Source organism: Varanus komodoensis, unplaced genomic scaffold, assembly GCF_004798865.1.
Source record: "Varanus komodoensis strain SLA01 unplaced genomic scaffold, ASM479886v1 scaffold94, whole genome shotgun sequence".
Taxonomy (NCBI): Eukaryota; Metazoa; Chordata; class Lepidosauria; order Squamata; family Varanidae; genus Varanus; species Varanus komodoensis.
The window spans coordinates 1426921-1443676 of record NW_025336646.1 but is presented as its reverse complement, the minus strand read 5'-3'; the positions used below and the strand labels follow the sequence as shown (position 1 = coordinate 1443676).

Sequence of the window (16756 nt, the reverse complement as noted above, 5' to 3'; positions counted from 1 at the left end):
CTTCTCCAGTGAGTCCTTCCTTCTCATTAGGTGGCCAAAGTATTTGGCCACCTAATGAGAAGGAAGGACTCACTGGAGAAGAGCCTGATGCTGGGAACAATAGATGGAAAAGAAGAAGGGGACAGCAGAGGATGAGGTGGCTAGATGGAGTCACTGAAGCAGTTGGTGTGAGCTTAAGTGGACTCCGGGGGATGGTGGAGGACAGGAAGGCCTGGAGAAATGTTGTCCATGGGGTTGTGATGGGTCGGACATGACTTTGCGAATAACAACAACAAGTCAAGGATTTTGTTCCAACAGCAATCAGACAGAGCTTTCTGAAATTGCCACAATCAAGGTATAGCCAAATCCCATTCTGTTGCTCAACATCAATGGAGTTTGCATCTGAGCATGGCAGTTCCATCTATTCATAATGAAATCCACTGAACACAGTATTAATTCCAAGTAAGTCACAGAACAGAATTCGTCTGTTGGCTATTATAGTTCAATATAATTTTAATAACCTTCTTACTAAGCAGACAAAACCCCCATCTGGACCAGTATGTGTGCATGCATATTTCTAAAATGCCACTAAAAGCTCCCAGGAAGCCATAAAAGTTACAGCCCTCCTCTGTCAAGCATTTAGCATTTAATGGGATACTGAGAAAATTAGCTTGGGATAAATTAGAAATGTAATGAAATAAACAGGCTGCATAGTATGCAGTCACTATGGTTACTAGGTAAAAACAGATGAGCCCAGCTAAATCAGGTCAGATGACCATCTAATGACTAACCAGGTGACTCTGGAAGGTTTACAAGAAAGGCATAAATGCAACAGCCCTCTCCTGGTATTGCCCTCTGGCCACCATGGCTAACAGTGGTTTGCTCAAAGATAAATTCATAGATGTATTCAATTATATTACATATATATCTCCCTTTCCTCCAGGGAACCCAAAGTGGCGTACAGGGTCCACCTCCTCTCCATTTTCATCATTCATTTTATTTATTTAAAACATTTATATGCCGCCCAATTGTGCCCCAGCACCTCTTCACAACAACCCTCTGAGGTGGGTTAGACTGTGGGACACTGACTGGCCCAAAGTCACCCCGTGAGCTTCATGGCAGAGTGGGGACCAGAACCCTAAACTGCTTCAGAACCTGGAGGCCCCTTTAGTTTCGCGGCTAGTATCAACAGACACAAAATTATCGACATCATTATTAATAGTATTAACGACAACAGCAGCTATCACCCGCCCGCTTACCAGTTCCGGGAAAGGCTCGCACAGGAGCCCCAACTGGCAGAGCCGAGGAAAGGTAATAACCGACCGGACTCACCGTGCTCCGCCCAGCCCCACGCCAGGCCGGTTCCCGTCAGCACCACCAACAGCGGCAGAAGCCGCGCTCTCAGCGGCGCCACCATCACGGCCCTTCCGCGAGCGAGTCAGCCCGGAATCTCGACGCTCGACTGTGGCGACAGCGAACTCGTCAACGCCCTCAAAGTCTCTGATTGGCCCGCCGATTCCTATTTCCTCCTCCTCTGGCACACGCAAGCTTGGCATCGGTTAGCGGAGGCGTCTGGCAGCGCCATGTTGGAGTTGGGCGCGTCGTCGTCGTCGTCGTCGTCATTGTCTTGTCGCCCGCCTTCCTTGCACATTGCAGCCAATGAGCGGATAGGCTTTTGTCCAGAAGGACCACGGAATGGTCGGACGTCGCTGAGTTGGTAACGATTGGCTTGTTGGCTTCACTCTCATCAATGGCTCTGCTCGCACCAAAGACGGGACTGGAAAAAAAAATCAATCGACGAAATAGAGCAGTGGGATCGGTTTGGTTGTAAAGTTTGTGACCTCTCGCGGCGATTCTGTTTAAAGGAAGGCCTAAGGATGATTCGAATTTAGAGAGTCCTTCGGAACAAGGAACAAATTCCTAAAGGGTAGCTCTTTGGATTGCTTGAAATAGAGTCTTGTGGCCCCTGAATTGAATTCGGACGTATTGTGGAATCGCGTTTTGTAGCGCGCTTGGTCAAATGAATGATTTAGACCGTGCTTTGTGACAAGATGAATATTTATGATGCAATGCATCATCATTAGTGTGCAATAGTGAACTTGGTCAATATGTATGATGCAATGTATCATCTAAGTGGGCAATCTATTTTCTACTACATTGGCAAACTGTCTAGCTAGGACAAAGGAGAAATGTACCTTGGCCTACTCTTAACACCAACTTGTTCTAAGATACCAGCAGCTGTTAAAAACACCAAAATCCATTAAAAATTAATGCCAAACCAAAGATATAAGCTTTCCTTGGAAGGCTGAAATCATAAGTATTTAAAATAAATAAATAAATCCTGACAAAATTAGTTGTATTTACTTAATGAGGAAACAGGCTAGAACTGAGGAAACTATGCACATTTGGAAATAAGTCTGAGTTGCACTTGTTACCAGTGTAAAGTACAAATGTATGCTAACTTGGAGGTAAGCCCCATTCCAAGCAAATATTCAGAGTGGGCTCTTGCTGTTGGTCCTAGACAAGTTTACCCTTCCTATCTCATGGAGGGACTTAACTTCCAAATATAGCTGGAATACTGAACAGACATAACAGGAAATAATTCTTACTGAAGTAAAAGGGAATTACTTCTGAATGTTACAGACTAAGATGTAAACAAAATGTTGCTTAGTCCTGTGCATTTTTATTCATTGTGTTCAATTGGACTTGTTTGGTAGCTTTTTATCTACTTGCATTTAAATTAAACTGCAAGGCCGGCTGGAGGTGGGATGAAGCACAGGAGCTCACCTGTGCGTGGAGTCGAACTGTCGACCTTTCAATCAACCAGCCCAGCAGTGCAGCAGCTTAAACCATTGTGCCACCGCATCCATAATACTAGAGCCTTAAAACATGATTGAATTGTGGTGGTTATTGAAACAGTTTTTGAGCTCTTTTCCCCACCTCATACATTCAGCTGTTTTGATTTATATCATACTTTAAATTTTTTTTTAATTTATGGGTTGTACATTTTTAAGCATTCTGGGCTTGGTGGATTTTTCTGAAATGCTTATTTCATTTGGCAGACCTCTCTTGGATGTTGGAAGCCCAGACAAGGAAGTAGGTTGTGCTGCTTTCAAAAAAAATGGCAAAGGGATCAGAGAAACTTGCCTTTTCCCCCCAGGGAACCTTGCCTATCATTAATGAAGCATTTTCACATGTTCAGCAAGCATGTTGCTGCAAGCACATCAGATTAATAAGAATGCTGAGAGTGATTCACAGCACCATTTTGAGTGCTATTTACATGATGAAGTGATGAGACTTGGTGAAGCAGGAATGGGTGTAGAAAGTGTGGGTCAATGTGTAAATTCCAGCAAAAAAAGGATGTGCAATTCTCTGCCATCTCTACCAATGCACTTCCCTATTAGACAGAGTTTAAGTTTGCCCAACCACCTTATATGCATTAGGTCTGAATATGATTAAACACAGAAAAAAGAAAAGATGCTGCCTGGAAAGGCAACCACCAGCTAAATGGTGGTTCCCTTTTAAAATCTCCTCACAAGTAGAAATGAAAGTTGCCTGTAGAAGTCAATTGAGGCATCTAGGATTTTAGTGATTGGGCACCAGTGGGTTTCCTCAGAAACAAATAGTAGGTATAAATATTCCCATATTTGGAATGTTCTTCCTAAGGAGATTCGCCTGACACCTTCCTTACTTTCCTTTCAGCGCCACCCAAAGACCTTTCTTTTTTAAAAACATTTTAATAACCAATTGCTATAAGACCTTTGTTTTGTATGCTTTGTTGTATTTTATTGTTGTTTTAAAGTGTTATTTGTTTTATAATATTTTATTGTGTTTTTATCTTGTGGTTGTGAGCTACCCAGAGGTGCTGTGGCACAATTGGGCGGCATACAAATGATCTGAATAAATAAATAAATACAAGTATTCATGTTTTTTTCTAACTCAGGTTGTTATATTGTTTTTAATTAAAATATAAAATTAAATTTTATACTAATGTTTAAAACATATTTTACATTAATGTTTTAAGTCATTTTCTACCAAGTCCAAGTACAGACAGAATCTAAATATGTAGTGTTTGTGTTGAGGGGGAAGTATAACTTCCAGAATCCAGAAATCAAGGTGTTCCTAGCCCAGGCTGCAATCATATTATAGTGTATGTGTGTGGTAGGGGGAGAATGAGAATGGGACAGCTGTCTTGTAGTTCCTAGATGAGTGCCCTGAGGATCATAGGATGGCTTAGTTTCCTCAGAAAGGGAAGTCAAAGACCTGACTCTTGCATTTCTACCACATCAGCTGGTGAGTGAGGAGGGGCCAACACTGGAAAAGCTAAGAAATAATTTATTCTGAGCTTTTCTCTCCCCCTCTGAGGCACCTTTGCTACACTAGCTAAAAAGCCCATCCAAATGAAAAGCCAGTCTAGCAAAGAGACACACAGAGAGAGAGATTGAAGGACAGATATGCAAAGATTCTTTCTGCCTCTTCCTGCCCTGATGATTTTAGTGAGGTAGGGCACAAGGAACTCAGAAGCCTCCGCATCTGGGGCCCTCCAAGCAACAATTGTAGGCCATGCCTCAGAATATTTATGGAAACATCCTTCCCAGTAGCTACATACCTTTCAGATATTTAGAGCTCTGCTAGAGCCAATCAGAAGCAGTGTCAGAACAGATCAAGCAAGGTTCTGCACAGTTAATAGCTGGTCTAGAACACTGTGTGTGAGACAGTGATAAACAAGTACTTTGAGAAGGCACGGAAGCACAAATCTTTCCATGAGGTATGCTTTCTCAAGCCTAGTGGTCCTGTTTGTTGAAACCTGTGATCCCAACCACCACCTTGCAGGGTGGCTTATTTTTGGCTATGAAGACACTCCAAGAAGCCAGGGTTGCTGCAGAGCTTTGTCGCCACTCTTAGGCTTGCCATGAGCTCAGGAGAAGCACTGAAGCCTACTGAGCTGGTTGGCAAGAGCTGCAGAAACTCTCGTTGCTCTGGCCTAATAGCTCTGATGAAAGCTGCCCAAAATGCCCAAATGGCCCCTCAAGTAGCTGTCATTGGCTTCCCTGCCACATGTCACCTCCCCAAGCCCTGCTTGGAGTCTGAAGACAGAAAGTGGCCACTTGAGGAATGGGGAAACAAAGCATTCTTTGCCAGGTCTCCTCTGGAAAAGGCCCAGCAGAATGCATTCCCTCTGCCTGTTGCCATGGTTGTGACAGTGGGCAGGCTGAGGGGAAAAACCACATGCTTCTGGGTCTCCTGCAGAAGAAGACTAGTAGAATGTAGCTCAGATCCCACAAGATTGGGGTGGCTTATTCTCTTCGCTTGGGATCATTTCTGCTATCTCCCACCTCTGCAGTTTCAGGCTGATGGCAGTGATGGGGGTCAGATTCTCCCTTGCATGGTGCTGCCATAGTTAGCCCTTTCAGAGTACCCATCACTTCAGCCTACATGTGAATAGGTTGAAGTGATGGGCTCTCCCCCATTCTCCCCACAGCTCTGATCTCAAAGAGCAGTGGGGGGGGGGGTGGAGCGAGAGGCTTTGATGTTGGTATCCCAGCGGTGATCCTGGGATACCTGCAGGAGGACTGAGGGCAGAGGTGATTACAGAATCATGACATGCATGATCCTTTGTTGGGCACCTCATGAGCCCAAGGCAAACAAGCCACATTGCCTAGCTTTCCATGCAGTCTGGCTTGTTGTATTGTCCAAGCCATCTCACTGTACAGTTTCTATACTGACAGTCTTATCATTTTATTTTTCAGCTACTTCCCTACTTAGTGTATTGCCTGAACCAGTCTGGAAAAAGGTCTGCTATGTTTTCAAAGACCTGGATGACTCATTGGAGTTCTTTAGCTTTTTTTTTTTGTTCTTTTTGTTTAATCTTCTGGCTGCATGCTATGGATTTCTACCCAGACATGCAGTAGAGTGTGTGCACACATGTGTAGGAACTAGACACTTGCATAAAGAAATCCTATAAATCCAGCTGTAGCACTGACTCCCACAACCCTTCAGATTAATGTCCCTGATTATGATGGTGCTTTGTCCCAGCTGACCCCTTTGCCTGCTTCAAAGCACCACCCTGGCTTCTCTTTATCAATGAAAGATATACAATAGCTTTATTAGGACCAAACAGATGTTGCAAACTATTTGTCAGGCTTTGCAGAACTTTATTCAGGCTGGATGTTATGTTAAACCAAAATAGCAAGAACATGGAGCCATGGTAGAAAAGTCCCACCTTAGAATACATGAGTTGTATGTAAGGATCATGCTTTCCATATTATAAGTTCATACTGGGGCCAGAACAATTATATTTGGGCCCTGGCTATGGTAGTGTACCTTACTGAACTCTTGAGTGAGAGTGATTTGTGATAGCTTTATGAAGTAGGACACTATTACAATTGAAAGTTAGGAGTAGGTTTGAGTCAGGCTTAGTTCTGCAGCCAAAAATCCCTCATGCAAAACACCATCGGGCTGCAGCGGAGGTAGTTATATTAGATTCTCAGCCCACCAGTTGCTTTTTCAACCCCAAAGCAGTTGTTGTTCAGTCCATTATACAGAAGGGTTGTGTTTCACTGCCTCATATACAGAAACCATAGGCTCTTAAGGATGCAAATTTATTCTCACTTACTTGGGATTAAGCCCCGCTATATTCAATTGGACTTTCTTCTAAGTTAGCATTCACACGATTGCACGGTCACTGTTCAAAAATGCCGGAAAGTTATTTTTTCTCCTCACAAAAAGGCGTGTGTTAGAAAATGAACACACATCTATCATTGCTGCTTTCAGACGAGCACCATGGTGTCTGAGCGCACTAAAATTCCGAACTGTTTTCGGTTTCTATAGGGAGCTCCCATTTCCGACCCGGGGAGAGGAGGAAAAAGGCTAGAAGGATCGGATGAGTGTGTCGGTCTAATTCTTAAGTCTATGGTTCCCATAACCTCCCGCTCGCTCCCTGGTCTTAACGGCGTACTTCCGGGGTTTGTCTGGCCGCCTTCCTTCCACTCGTCGGCTGGGAGCGGCCTGTGCGACAATAATAGCAGCATCATGGCCGGCATCAAAGGTACCATCGCTGGGGCGGCGTTGAGGAGGGAAATGGGGAGGGGATGGAGCAAGCCGGGAAAGGCGGACAGGGTCTCCCAGGCCAGGCCGCCGTCTCCGCGAAGAAGGTCGCCCCTCTATCCTGGCGGTGACGTACCCGACGATGCTGGGGTGGGGGGAGCTTTGTTTCCATAGCAACCGGCGCCTGCCTGGGTGTGAGGCTGCCTAGCCAGGGAAGCGCGCAGGCTGAGAGCGCCGTAAGGCCCCCCCAGACCTGCGCACACGCACACCCCTCTGGGCCCGCGGGTCCCCCACCCCCCTGGGCATGGGCTGGGATAAAAGCGAGCCCTGCAATGTTTGCCTGTAAACAGGAGCAATCGATTTTAACAGGACCCAACTTTCAAGCAAGTAGGCTTAAAAGGGTAGCAGCTCTAGATGGCTGTATTTGTTTTGTTAATGATTCGACTAATAGCACAAATGTTTATGAGCAGTTAATTAGCTATGGCATCTAAAATGATCCTTGCTGTGGAGAGAAGTTGTGGTAGATAATGGCAGAACTGCTGCTCTTTTATGCTTTGCTTGGTCTCTTTCAGAGGTATCATAAGTAAACAGTGAAACAGTGGCCTAGATTAACTTTTAAGCCACACTCGTAAAATGTGCAAGTGGGCCCTAGTGAGCTCATGAGCCTTATGGCATCTTAAAGGTCAATTTAGCATTGCAATGAATATCATACTGGGCAAAGTATGATAAAAAGGCTATAAATAGGCAATTGTGTCATGTAATGTCTCCTAGCATTTTCAGTTAAAAAAAGCTGTTTTAACAAACTTGTTTTCATTAACCATGCAGTATATGGTATTTTGAATAGAACTGCATTAAAGGGAGTCCCTGATGTAACAGCATTCATTTCTGCTTTACTTGGATGCCCTTTTCTAATTGGCTTAGGCAATTTCGCCATTGGGGTGGTGGCAGTGTGTGGGTGCATACACTTGTGCACACACATATATATGTAGATGTTCATGCATACCCCCACACACCACAACATCGCTTATTAAATTACTAATGTCCCATGTTTCCATTAGAAAGTTTTCAGCAATAATGAAACAGCATAAAATCATCAGCAATTCAGAGTAAGTAAATGTAACAGAATAGTCACAAGATCCCAATTATCAATATATTTATTATAACATCTGTATTGGTATATGTATGTTTTTCATTTTACATCATTCATTATTATTAGCATAAATATTGGAAACTTCTGAATAGTTTTACAGGTTATCTAAATGTTCCTTTTGGAGATGGGGCTATTTTCCCCCCTTTTTTGTATTTTTCCCTTTCTTCCATTAAGCTGGAGTTGCTATGGTAAAAACTGAATTCAGTGTTCTACATCTTTAGAATTCAAAGTGGCTGAATTGGAAAGCTGTGAGTGAGAACAGAATTGCTACTGTATTCTTCCTTCTGCCTGTAGTACTCTGCTTTAGGGAAAAATATTAACAACATTTTAGCAGACTGATACAATTTTGTCTGTCTTCACAGCTTTGATTAGCCTGTCCTTTGGGGGAGCAATTGGACTAATGTTCCTAATGCTTGGGTGTGCCCTTCCACAGTACAAGTAACGTATATTTTTACATTTCCTTGTTTGCTGCTTAGTTTCCTTTCAATTAGTGACTCTCTTTTCTCCTCAGTACCTACTGGGTTTAAATCATGGGTGGGCAAGTTGTGGTCTTCTATATGTTTTGGCTTATAATCTCCATCATCCCTTAATCATTGTCTATGCTGGCTAGAGCTGATATATGTTGTAAATCAAAACATCTCAGAGAATATTCCTGGTTTAAATACATGAAATCAGTATCGTTCCTAGCAAAGAACAAGTAGCCCTTTGCAACTTGGACATGGAGAAATTAGCTAGAAACACTTGGTCTTGACTGAACACAGCCACTTCTCAGCTATGTGTTGGAATTGGAATTGTACTTTGTTGCTATTAAAACTCAGAGATAGAAAGTCTCTTGTGTTGTAATCCACTGTGAATCTGCAGAATCACAGTGCAGTAAACTGAATGGCCAGTAAGAGCTTTAATTTACTCTATAATGTGGTTTCCGGTTTCCAGATTGATCCATAGATCAATTTAATTGAATTGTTTGGGTATATGTCTTGATCTCTTCAGTGAATCTGGTCTGTTATAAGTGAAGAATAGTTTTTTATGTGCTTAAGCAATTTGGTCTCATTAATGTGAAGATACCTAGTTAACAGGTTATTTCTAAAAGTGTCCATATGAGGTCTGAGTATCAAACTCAGTGGGACAGAGGACCAAACATCCAGAGACAACACCCACAGTTTTTCTTCAAAAGTTAGTTGACTTTAATGGGAGAAGGAGCTATTACTAGGAAATATGGTTAAGTTCTAGCTTTAATTCCAGTGTATAACACACTCTTTCCACAGCTGTCAAAATCCATTTCCCACTCACTAGTTTTTTCTTTGTGTGGCATTCTTACATTTGAGTTCGGCATCTGCCTAGATCCTATTTTGGGAAGCTTCTTTAACCAGACTATGTTTTTAGTGGGTAACTTGCTTGGTTCTTTTTTGACTGCCATAGTGGAAACAACTATGGAATGTTGTTCTTTGTTCTTCTCTAGTTCTAAACAACTAAAATAGGAAAAATCTTGACTATCCTGGTTACACCAACTTGGCTTGCATGAAATGACAAGTGAACAGCAATAAAAGCCCATGGTTTCTTGTTTTGTCTGAACCCAGTCATGGTGAGAAACCATTGGGACATGTACTCGTAGTAGTTGTCCACCAGAATGATTTACAATAGTCCCTTCCAGAGTTTCTCACTACCACAATTGCTTATTGTGTCATCCAAACTCAGACAATACAACACATCATGAGACAAGCCCCAGAATAAGTGAGCCACTGGACAAAAGTAGTTTTTGCTGCTCTTGTTAAGAGACTAGTTTGCTAGGGCTGTCAATGGCATCCTGGCTTCAGAAATCTCTGGAGCAGAAGCTGTGCCAGTTGGTTGGGCAGGGGTGCCCAATTGGGTTAGTGCTACCCAGCTGATTACCCCCTCTCTCCTACCCAATATTGGACTTCTCAGTCACCTGTGTGTGTGGGAGGGAATTGGCATGATGCCACTGCCCTGTTTTGGGGTAACCCTGTCAAGCAAATCACCAGCACCCTGCTCTTGCCTGTGCATCTTACTTCCAGGCAGAAGCCAGGATCTGCTTGATGGAATCATCCTAAGAACAGAACAGCAGCACAGAGTAGATCAGGCACCCCCACCTCCTGCTCCCCTTATGGCTCTTATTTGGATCAAGAGGGAGGGATGCCTGATCAATTCCATTGTCCTCCCCTTTGCCTTTCAAGGCATGAGCCCTGATTGTGCAGTGGTTTGAAAGGTGCAGTGACAGTGGGCTGAAGCTATTTCACAATTGTGGCTGTCAAAAAGAGGAGCCTCATTGCTCCTGTTGGTGTTACCTGGAATACTGCCAGGAGACAGGAGAGGGAAAGGGTATGGGTGGAAAGAACATAGAAACCATGATGAGCACAATTGTCAGTATGCTTGGGACTTAACAGCAACACATCATGGTGACTTACCATGATGGTTGCTGTTAAATGCTTATGTGCCCACTACATCCAGTGAATAAATAGGAATGCTGCTCAAAACAAGTGTACTTGTATAAAGATAGTGTGGTATACTTTCTCTGAAGAAAATATAAGAGGAATAATGTTTGTAAAACTACAAATATTTAACTATTTTTTTCACTCCTAGCCAATATTGGCCTCTGTTTGTTCTGTTCTTCTACACCCTCTCTCCAATTCCATACTGCATATCAAGAAGAGTAGTCGAAGATACAGATGCTACAAGTAACGCCTGCAAGGAACTTGCTATATTTCTTACAACAGGCATTGTTGTCTCAGCATTTGGGCTTCCAATTGTATTTGCCAGAGCACAGCTGGTTAGTATCCTTAAAGCATGTTTTGTTCATGTTCAGTTGCTCACAACAAGCAGAGAACACATAGAATTATGCTGTTAGTTTAGTAAGTTCATGGGGTGACTATGGATTATTTGTGATCTCAGGAAGGACATCCCTGTGTGACCCAACCCTGTGAATTGGAACCTCATGATCCAATGCTGAAGAACCCTGGGAACTCCCCATGCTCTTAGGGAGTAAGCGGAGAACTCATATTTGAGTTCTTCTTCCACAGTGGTTGACTCTCTATATAAAATGAACGTGCTCTCATACCCTGCTCCAATATTGATGAGGATTCAGGACCACTGTCAGTTTAAATGTGGAGAGTCAGCCATACTGGATGTGATAACTTCCATCATGGCAGTCATCCCTTGACTTGTGTTGTCCCAGGCAGCATTCTTATCTGCTTGCATGAGAGAGCCAACCCTGCCTTGCAAAGTCTTCAGAATTTCACAAGGTTTTGTTATATGTTACACTATAGTGCCTAAGAATGAACAATGGGTTGAAAGGCCCCTGGGTTTACATTCCACACAATTTGTCACCCTCAGATCCTCTTCTACAATTTGAGAATAATAATACTTATTTACCTACAAAGTGTTGAAAGTCTTATTAGAACATCTGTGAAGTGTTTGAGAACATAGGAAATTATGGTTATGTTGCTGCAAACCTATCCTTGCTTATGTGGAAGTAAGCCAGGGGCTTAGGCTGAGTAGATGTATATAGAATTGCACTGTAATTCACAGATACTTAGCTTTTGTCTAAGAAGAGGACTTGGGGGCAGGATCTCAAAGGCCAGATGCAGAGATCCTTTGTACTCACTTGGAAGTTTTAAAGCCATCCTTATGTTTCATCCCCATAATGCTCCTAGATGTCTCCTTAAAAGTTGAGATTTACCCCCATGAGTAAGTGCTCTGCCCTCCCCACTAATTTTCTTGCTGTTTGTACTCCCCTCTAGAAATTTTTATACCATTCACAGATACATATTGGAATTCCTAGGATGTGCATATGTGAGCATGCCTGTGCCTCCCTCTCTTGCTCTGTGTGTATAAATTGTGGATGCTGCTTTCTTTTAAGGCTGCATTTTGATGTAGGAATACTTAAATGTGATGTTTAAATGTTTCTCTCTCTTGTGTGTGTCTGTGTTTATCAGTGGCCCCGAGCCAGCATCATAGATGGCCCTAAATGCCAAACAGGTTGTGCAACTTTGCCTTAGAGGTGCAGAAGTGCTTACACTTTACAAGGTGCTTGCATCCAGTGTAGTTACTATGAATGGATGGAACACCTTTGTTTAGTTATCTAGACAACTTTTGCCAGGCTGTCTGAAGGAATGCTTCTTTCCATATGTTCCTGCTGATTCTCTGAGGTCATCATCTAAGGTCCTTCTCAGAGAGCTCCCTCTAAAGGAAGTAAAGAGTGGGGCTACCAGGGGAAGGGTCTTTTGGGGTGTGGTACCCTTATGATGGAACCAGCTCCCCAAAGGGGTGTGCCTGGTGCCTACTCTTTATTCTTTTCTGCATCAGGTAAAAACCCTTTTATTTACCCAGTATTTTAACAGTTACAGGGATGTGGTGGCACAATGGGCTAAACCGCTGAGCCACTGGGCTGGTTGGTTGAAAGGTCGACAGTTCGAATCCGCACAAAGGGGTGAGCTCCCATGCTTTGTCCCAGCTCCTGCCAACTTTGCAGTTTGAAAGCATACAAATGCAAGTGGATAAAAAGGTACCACTTTGGTGGGAAGGTAACAGTGTTCCGTGCCCTTTGGTGTTTAGTCATGCTGGCCACATGACCACGGAAACTCTGCGGACAAGCGCTGGCTCCCTTGGCTAGGAAACGGAGAGGAGCACCACCCCCAAGAGTCAAACATGACTGGATTTAATGTCATGGGGAAACCTTTACCTTTATTTTACCAGTTGAATTTTCTTTTTCATCTTTTACATTGTATTTTATCTTGTAGAGCTGTTATACCTTTGGACTGATCTCATTGTGGTTGCTGTGGGTTCATTGTTGACATTTTAAGTATTATTTTTGTTTGATGTATAAGTTATTGATTATTATATATTATTGATTGCTGATGATTGTCTTGTTGTATATTTTGTTGTATATTTTAATGTTGTGAACTGAACTTCCGAAAGAGCCTCTTTGGCTAATGGACAGTATAGAAATAAAATTAAGTTAGTAAATTACATTGGATGAAACTCTGTGTACATCTATTGCTTTGTATATATAACTATTTTCTTTCCTCTGTCCATAGATTTATTGGGGAGCCTGTGCACTTGTCCTCACTGGAAACACAGTCATATTTGCTACCATCCTAGGATTTTTCTTGGTTTTTGGCAGCAATGATGACTTCAGCTGGCAACAGTGGTGAAAAGAGGTGGAAAGAGAACTATCAGCATCTTTTGTCATTCAGTGGCCATCCATACAACAGAAAGAATGGGCAATAAAGTGAATGTACTGTTTCCACAGAGGGACTCTAGGTGTAAGACACTCTATAGTCATTGTTCCTCTCCTTTCACATGCAAATTTAGCATTTTGCTTGATTTCAACATTTTTTAAATTGTGGATGTTGTTTTCTTTCAAGGCTTTATTTTGATGTGGGAACCAGAATGCTTAAATGTGATGTTTAAATGTGTCTCTGTTTAAGAACATCATAACTGTGTTTAAATATAAAATTTATCTGCTGACCCTGGGTTATTTTAAGCTGATATATACAATTGTACAATTGTACATCCAAATTAGCAACAAACCAAGGACATAAAGGTAAGTTGTTTCTGAAGCCCTTTCTTGGACATGAGTATTTGGAAATAAGTCTCACTGAGTTCAATGGGGCTTACTCCCAAGTAAGTATGTATGTGTGTAAGTGTGCATTGTGTACAAGACCTATTAATCTCAGTGGGGGACTTAAACATGTCTTCAACACTCCTGTTCCTTTTTGAAATAAATAGGACTTAAAGCAGCTGGATTATGTAATTAGCAAATGCGTACATGGCTGTGGGATTTTGGTAGTGATGTGTGAAGAACTGAAGAGAAAAATGCCCAGTGGCTGATTAGGGTGCTGCTTATTTCTATATGCAGCTGAAACAGAATGCTATTGATTTGAGAAGATAGCTTTGGACAATAATGGAATGCCTCGATTTTAATTATTTTGGATTTTACAAATTTTTTGTTGCTGATTCTATAAAATGTAGCTGGGGGAAGAATCTGATCTCTCATTGGGGAGCAGAAGACAACTGACCTTTAAAATCTACTTTATAAGAATTCATGTTGAAATGCTACTATTTTATAAGTATTGTATGATTTTACATTCTGTGGTGACTCTTTCTATGTTTTACCAAAGGGAGGTTAAGGGAATACCCATGGCACTCCTGATTATGGGTTCAACTGTGCAGGAAGTTCTGCACAAGCCACTTGGAAATGAAAAGAGTGCTCTTGTCCTTTCACTTCCTTTGTCCCTGTGGCTTGCACAGAAGGGCTGCACAGTGAATTGCATCCACTATGTTTGCAAAGGACAAAATAATTTCTGCCTCCCATTTTTAATTTATGTTATACATTGTATAGAAAGGCTTTTCAAATGTAGATTATGTCTGTCACTGTAGCTAACCTGACAGATCAATTACTGTATTAATATATAGTCAAAGCTTGGCTATCTGGCAAATCTTTGACTGTGAAGGGATTTTTAGTGGTTCTCTCCATGTTTCAGTTAATGTATTCATTAATTAAATGTTAGATCATCCTTGCATTTTGGTTAGAGTGTATCATATGTAATTTGCAATATTTAATTTTTGTTGCATACCTCTTAATTGTCATTTCTGTTAACCATAAACTACCATATTTTGTAGACATTTTGTAGGGTGGTGCTTTGCTGGTGACTCCTTAGTATGACACTTAGGCTGGAGCATGTTGGGAACTACAAGACTTTTTTGTATCTAAATGTGTATAAGGTCGCACCCTTAATCTCTGTCTGTGCTAATACTACGCATTCATGCAACTAGCCAAGTCTGACTACTTGATGCAGTCACTTAAACATGTTCCCTTTTTGAAGATAATCACCAAACAATGGGCATGATCCATCCTTCTGTGGGCAAACTCATTGGAGCCTTCTTCCTCCCCTCCATGGCTGGTCCATAGGCATGTATGCTCCATATTGTACCTGTATATCTATTTACATGTCTCTCACCTCTCTAAGAAGTTGGGGAGATGAGGGACAACAGGATGGCAGAAGGACCACGTGTACTGCTTTTTTGTTACACGTAATGCCTGGTGCACTGCAATTTGGGGTGAGTGGAGAGAGAATGGACCCTTTACTGCTTCTCTTTTACTGACAGAGCTCCATCCATGAGACCGACACAGGATCATTCATGCCTTACATTTACAGGCATAAGGAGTTGTTTAACAGCACATTGCTATGCATACACGTATGTGATGCAGTGTTTCTACGTACTTTTAAAGGATGAGAAACTGACTTAAGATACAAAACTATAAAGTGCATTGATTATAAAGTTACATCCCTATTTTAACTTCAAAAACATTGCAAGAATTAAGAGCAGAAGATGAACCTGTGTAAGTAAGTTTTGAAGAACTTGCACAGTTACTTGGATCCCCAGCCAAGTTCTAAATAGGTGACCATTTTGAACATCTGCCTTCAGGATTTGGAAACACAAATTTTACTGCATGACACTGAGATTTATGCTTTCAAATCCCTGAAGCATTTTGGAAACTCCGTGCACTGGTGATTGAATCATAGATGTATACGAACTCTTTGTGATTCTCCTGATCATGTATTATAGCAAAGTGGGTTCTCTTTTTCCCTGTAGTTCTTGTTGTTTTTATTTGTGAAATGACTGGCAACTACTTAACTGGGTGCCAACTCTATTATACTTAATAGTAGTGTATTTTATGTGTATTAATTGTGTGGACAGCATTGTGGTGGCGATTTTGCTCATTTTTAGACATAGTGCTGTCTCCAATTATCAGGTTGGACATTTGAGAGGTATGTCCTTTTTTCCATGTAATATGCACTGAGAAGCATTGCCATCCTTCTAAAAAGAGAAATTTTGATGAGAAAACAATAAAAAATAAATAACAGACTGTTTGGTCTTTTTAATGAGCATCTTCTTTTAAAAACAAGAGGAAAAAAACTCTACTTTGTTCCAGACAATGTGCAAAGTAGATTTCTTTGAATTTCAGGAAGGCATTTATCTAGGCTTCCTGTGGAAATCTGTTTGGCTGTTATGTCCCAAAGTCACGATGGAATTTGTTCAGATAGTTATTAAAGCAGCAGTCCTATTCATGTTTAGACAGAAAAAGTCCTACAACTTCTAGCAGTCCCAACATGGTTGGATGGGGAACATGAGGAAGTGCAGGACCTTTTTTGTTTAAACATGCACTGGATTGTGTCTTAATAGGTATATCAGGTCTTATAATTTAAAATGGTCATAAAAAGGAATATTGATAGCTGTGTGCATCCTTATCTTTATTTAAAGGTTAAAAAGTCAATACTCAGCCAGTCCAAGTTTGGTTCCTGCTACAAGGTACCTGTTTTAAGAATTTTCACTGTTTATCAGCTGAAAAGGCTCCCACAGAAGATTTTCTAAGAATAGCAAAAAACAAAAACAAAAAACATTTGCTATGATCTAAAAAAGTTAGATCTAAAGGACTTAACATAAAAAGGGGATTAGCAAACTCAAAACAGCAGTTTTTAAAGTTATACAGTTACAATGTGCCAGCAAGTTTGAACTGTTCAGAGAGAGAGAGAGAGAGAAACCAAATGGAACTGGTCA

The 16756-nt window shown here is 41.7% G+C and overlaps 2 protein-coding genes across 2 annotated transcripts in view; one reads left to right on the top strand and one right to left on the bottom strand.

Moving 5' to 3' along the window:
* The window catches only part of SARAF (store-operated calcium entry associated regulatory factor), an 11097-nt gene extending 9431 nt beyond the window's left edge, over positions 1-1666 (bottom strand). Inside the window, exon 1 of the mRNA XM_044418906.1 lies at positions 1312-1666. Coding sequence (XP_044274841.1) covers positions 1312-1396 — 85 coding nt within the window. The 5' untranslated portion in view covers positions 1397-1666. The remainder of the gene's footprint in view (positions 1-1311) is intronic.
* Positions 1667-6908: 5242 nt separating this feature from the next.
* On the top strand, positions 6909-16064 carry LEPROTL1 (leptin receptor overlapping transcript like 1). The gene is made up of 4 exons (XM_044418907.1): positions 6909-7027; positions 8539-8614; positions 10775-10961; positions 13228-16064. The coding sequence occupies exons 1-4, from the start codon at positions 7012-7014 to the stop codon at positions 13342-13344; spliced, it is 396 nt and encodes a 131-aa protein (XP_044274842.1). The 5' UTR covers positions 6909-7011; the 3' UTR covers positions 13345-16064.
* Positions 16065-16756: the final 692 nt, after the last annotated feature.

Coding starts and splice junctions, on each gene's coding strand:
- LEPROTL1 (XM_044418907.1), top strand. Junction 8,615..10,774: donor TGTGCCCTTCCACAGTACAA/GTAACGTATATT, acceptor TTTCACTCCTAG/CCAATATTGGCCTCTGTTTG. Junction 10,962..13,227: donor TATTTGCCAGAGCACAGCTG/GTTAGTATCCTT, acceptor CTCTGTCCATAG/ATTTATTGGGGAGCCTGTGC.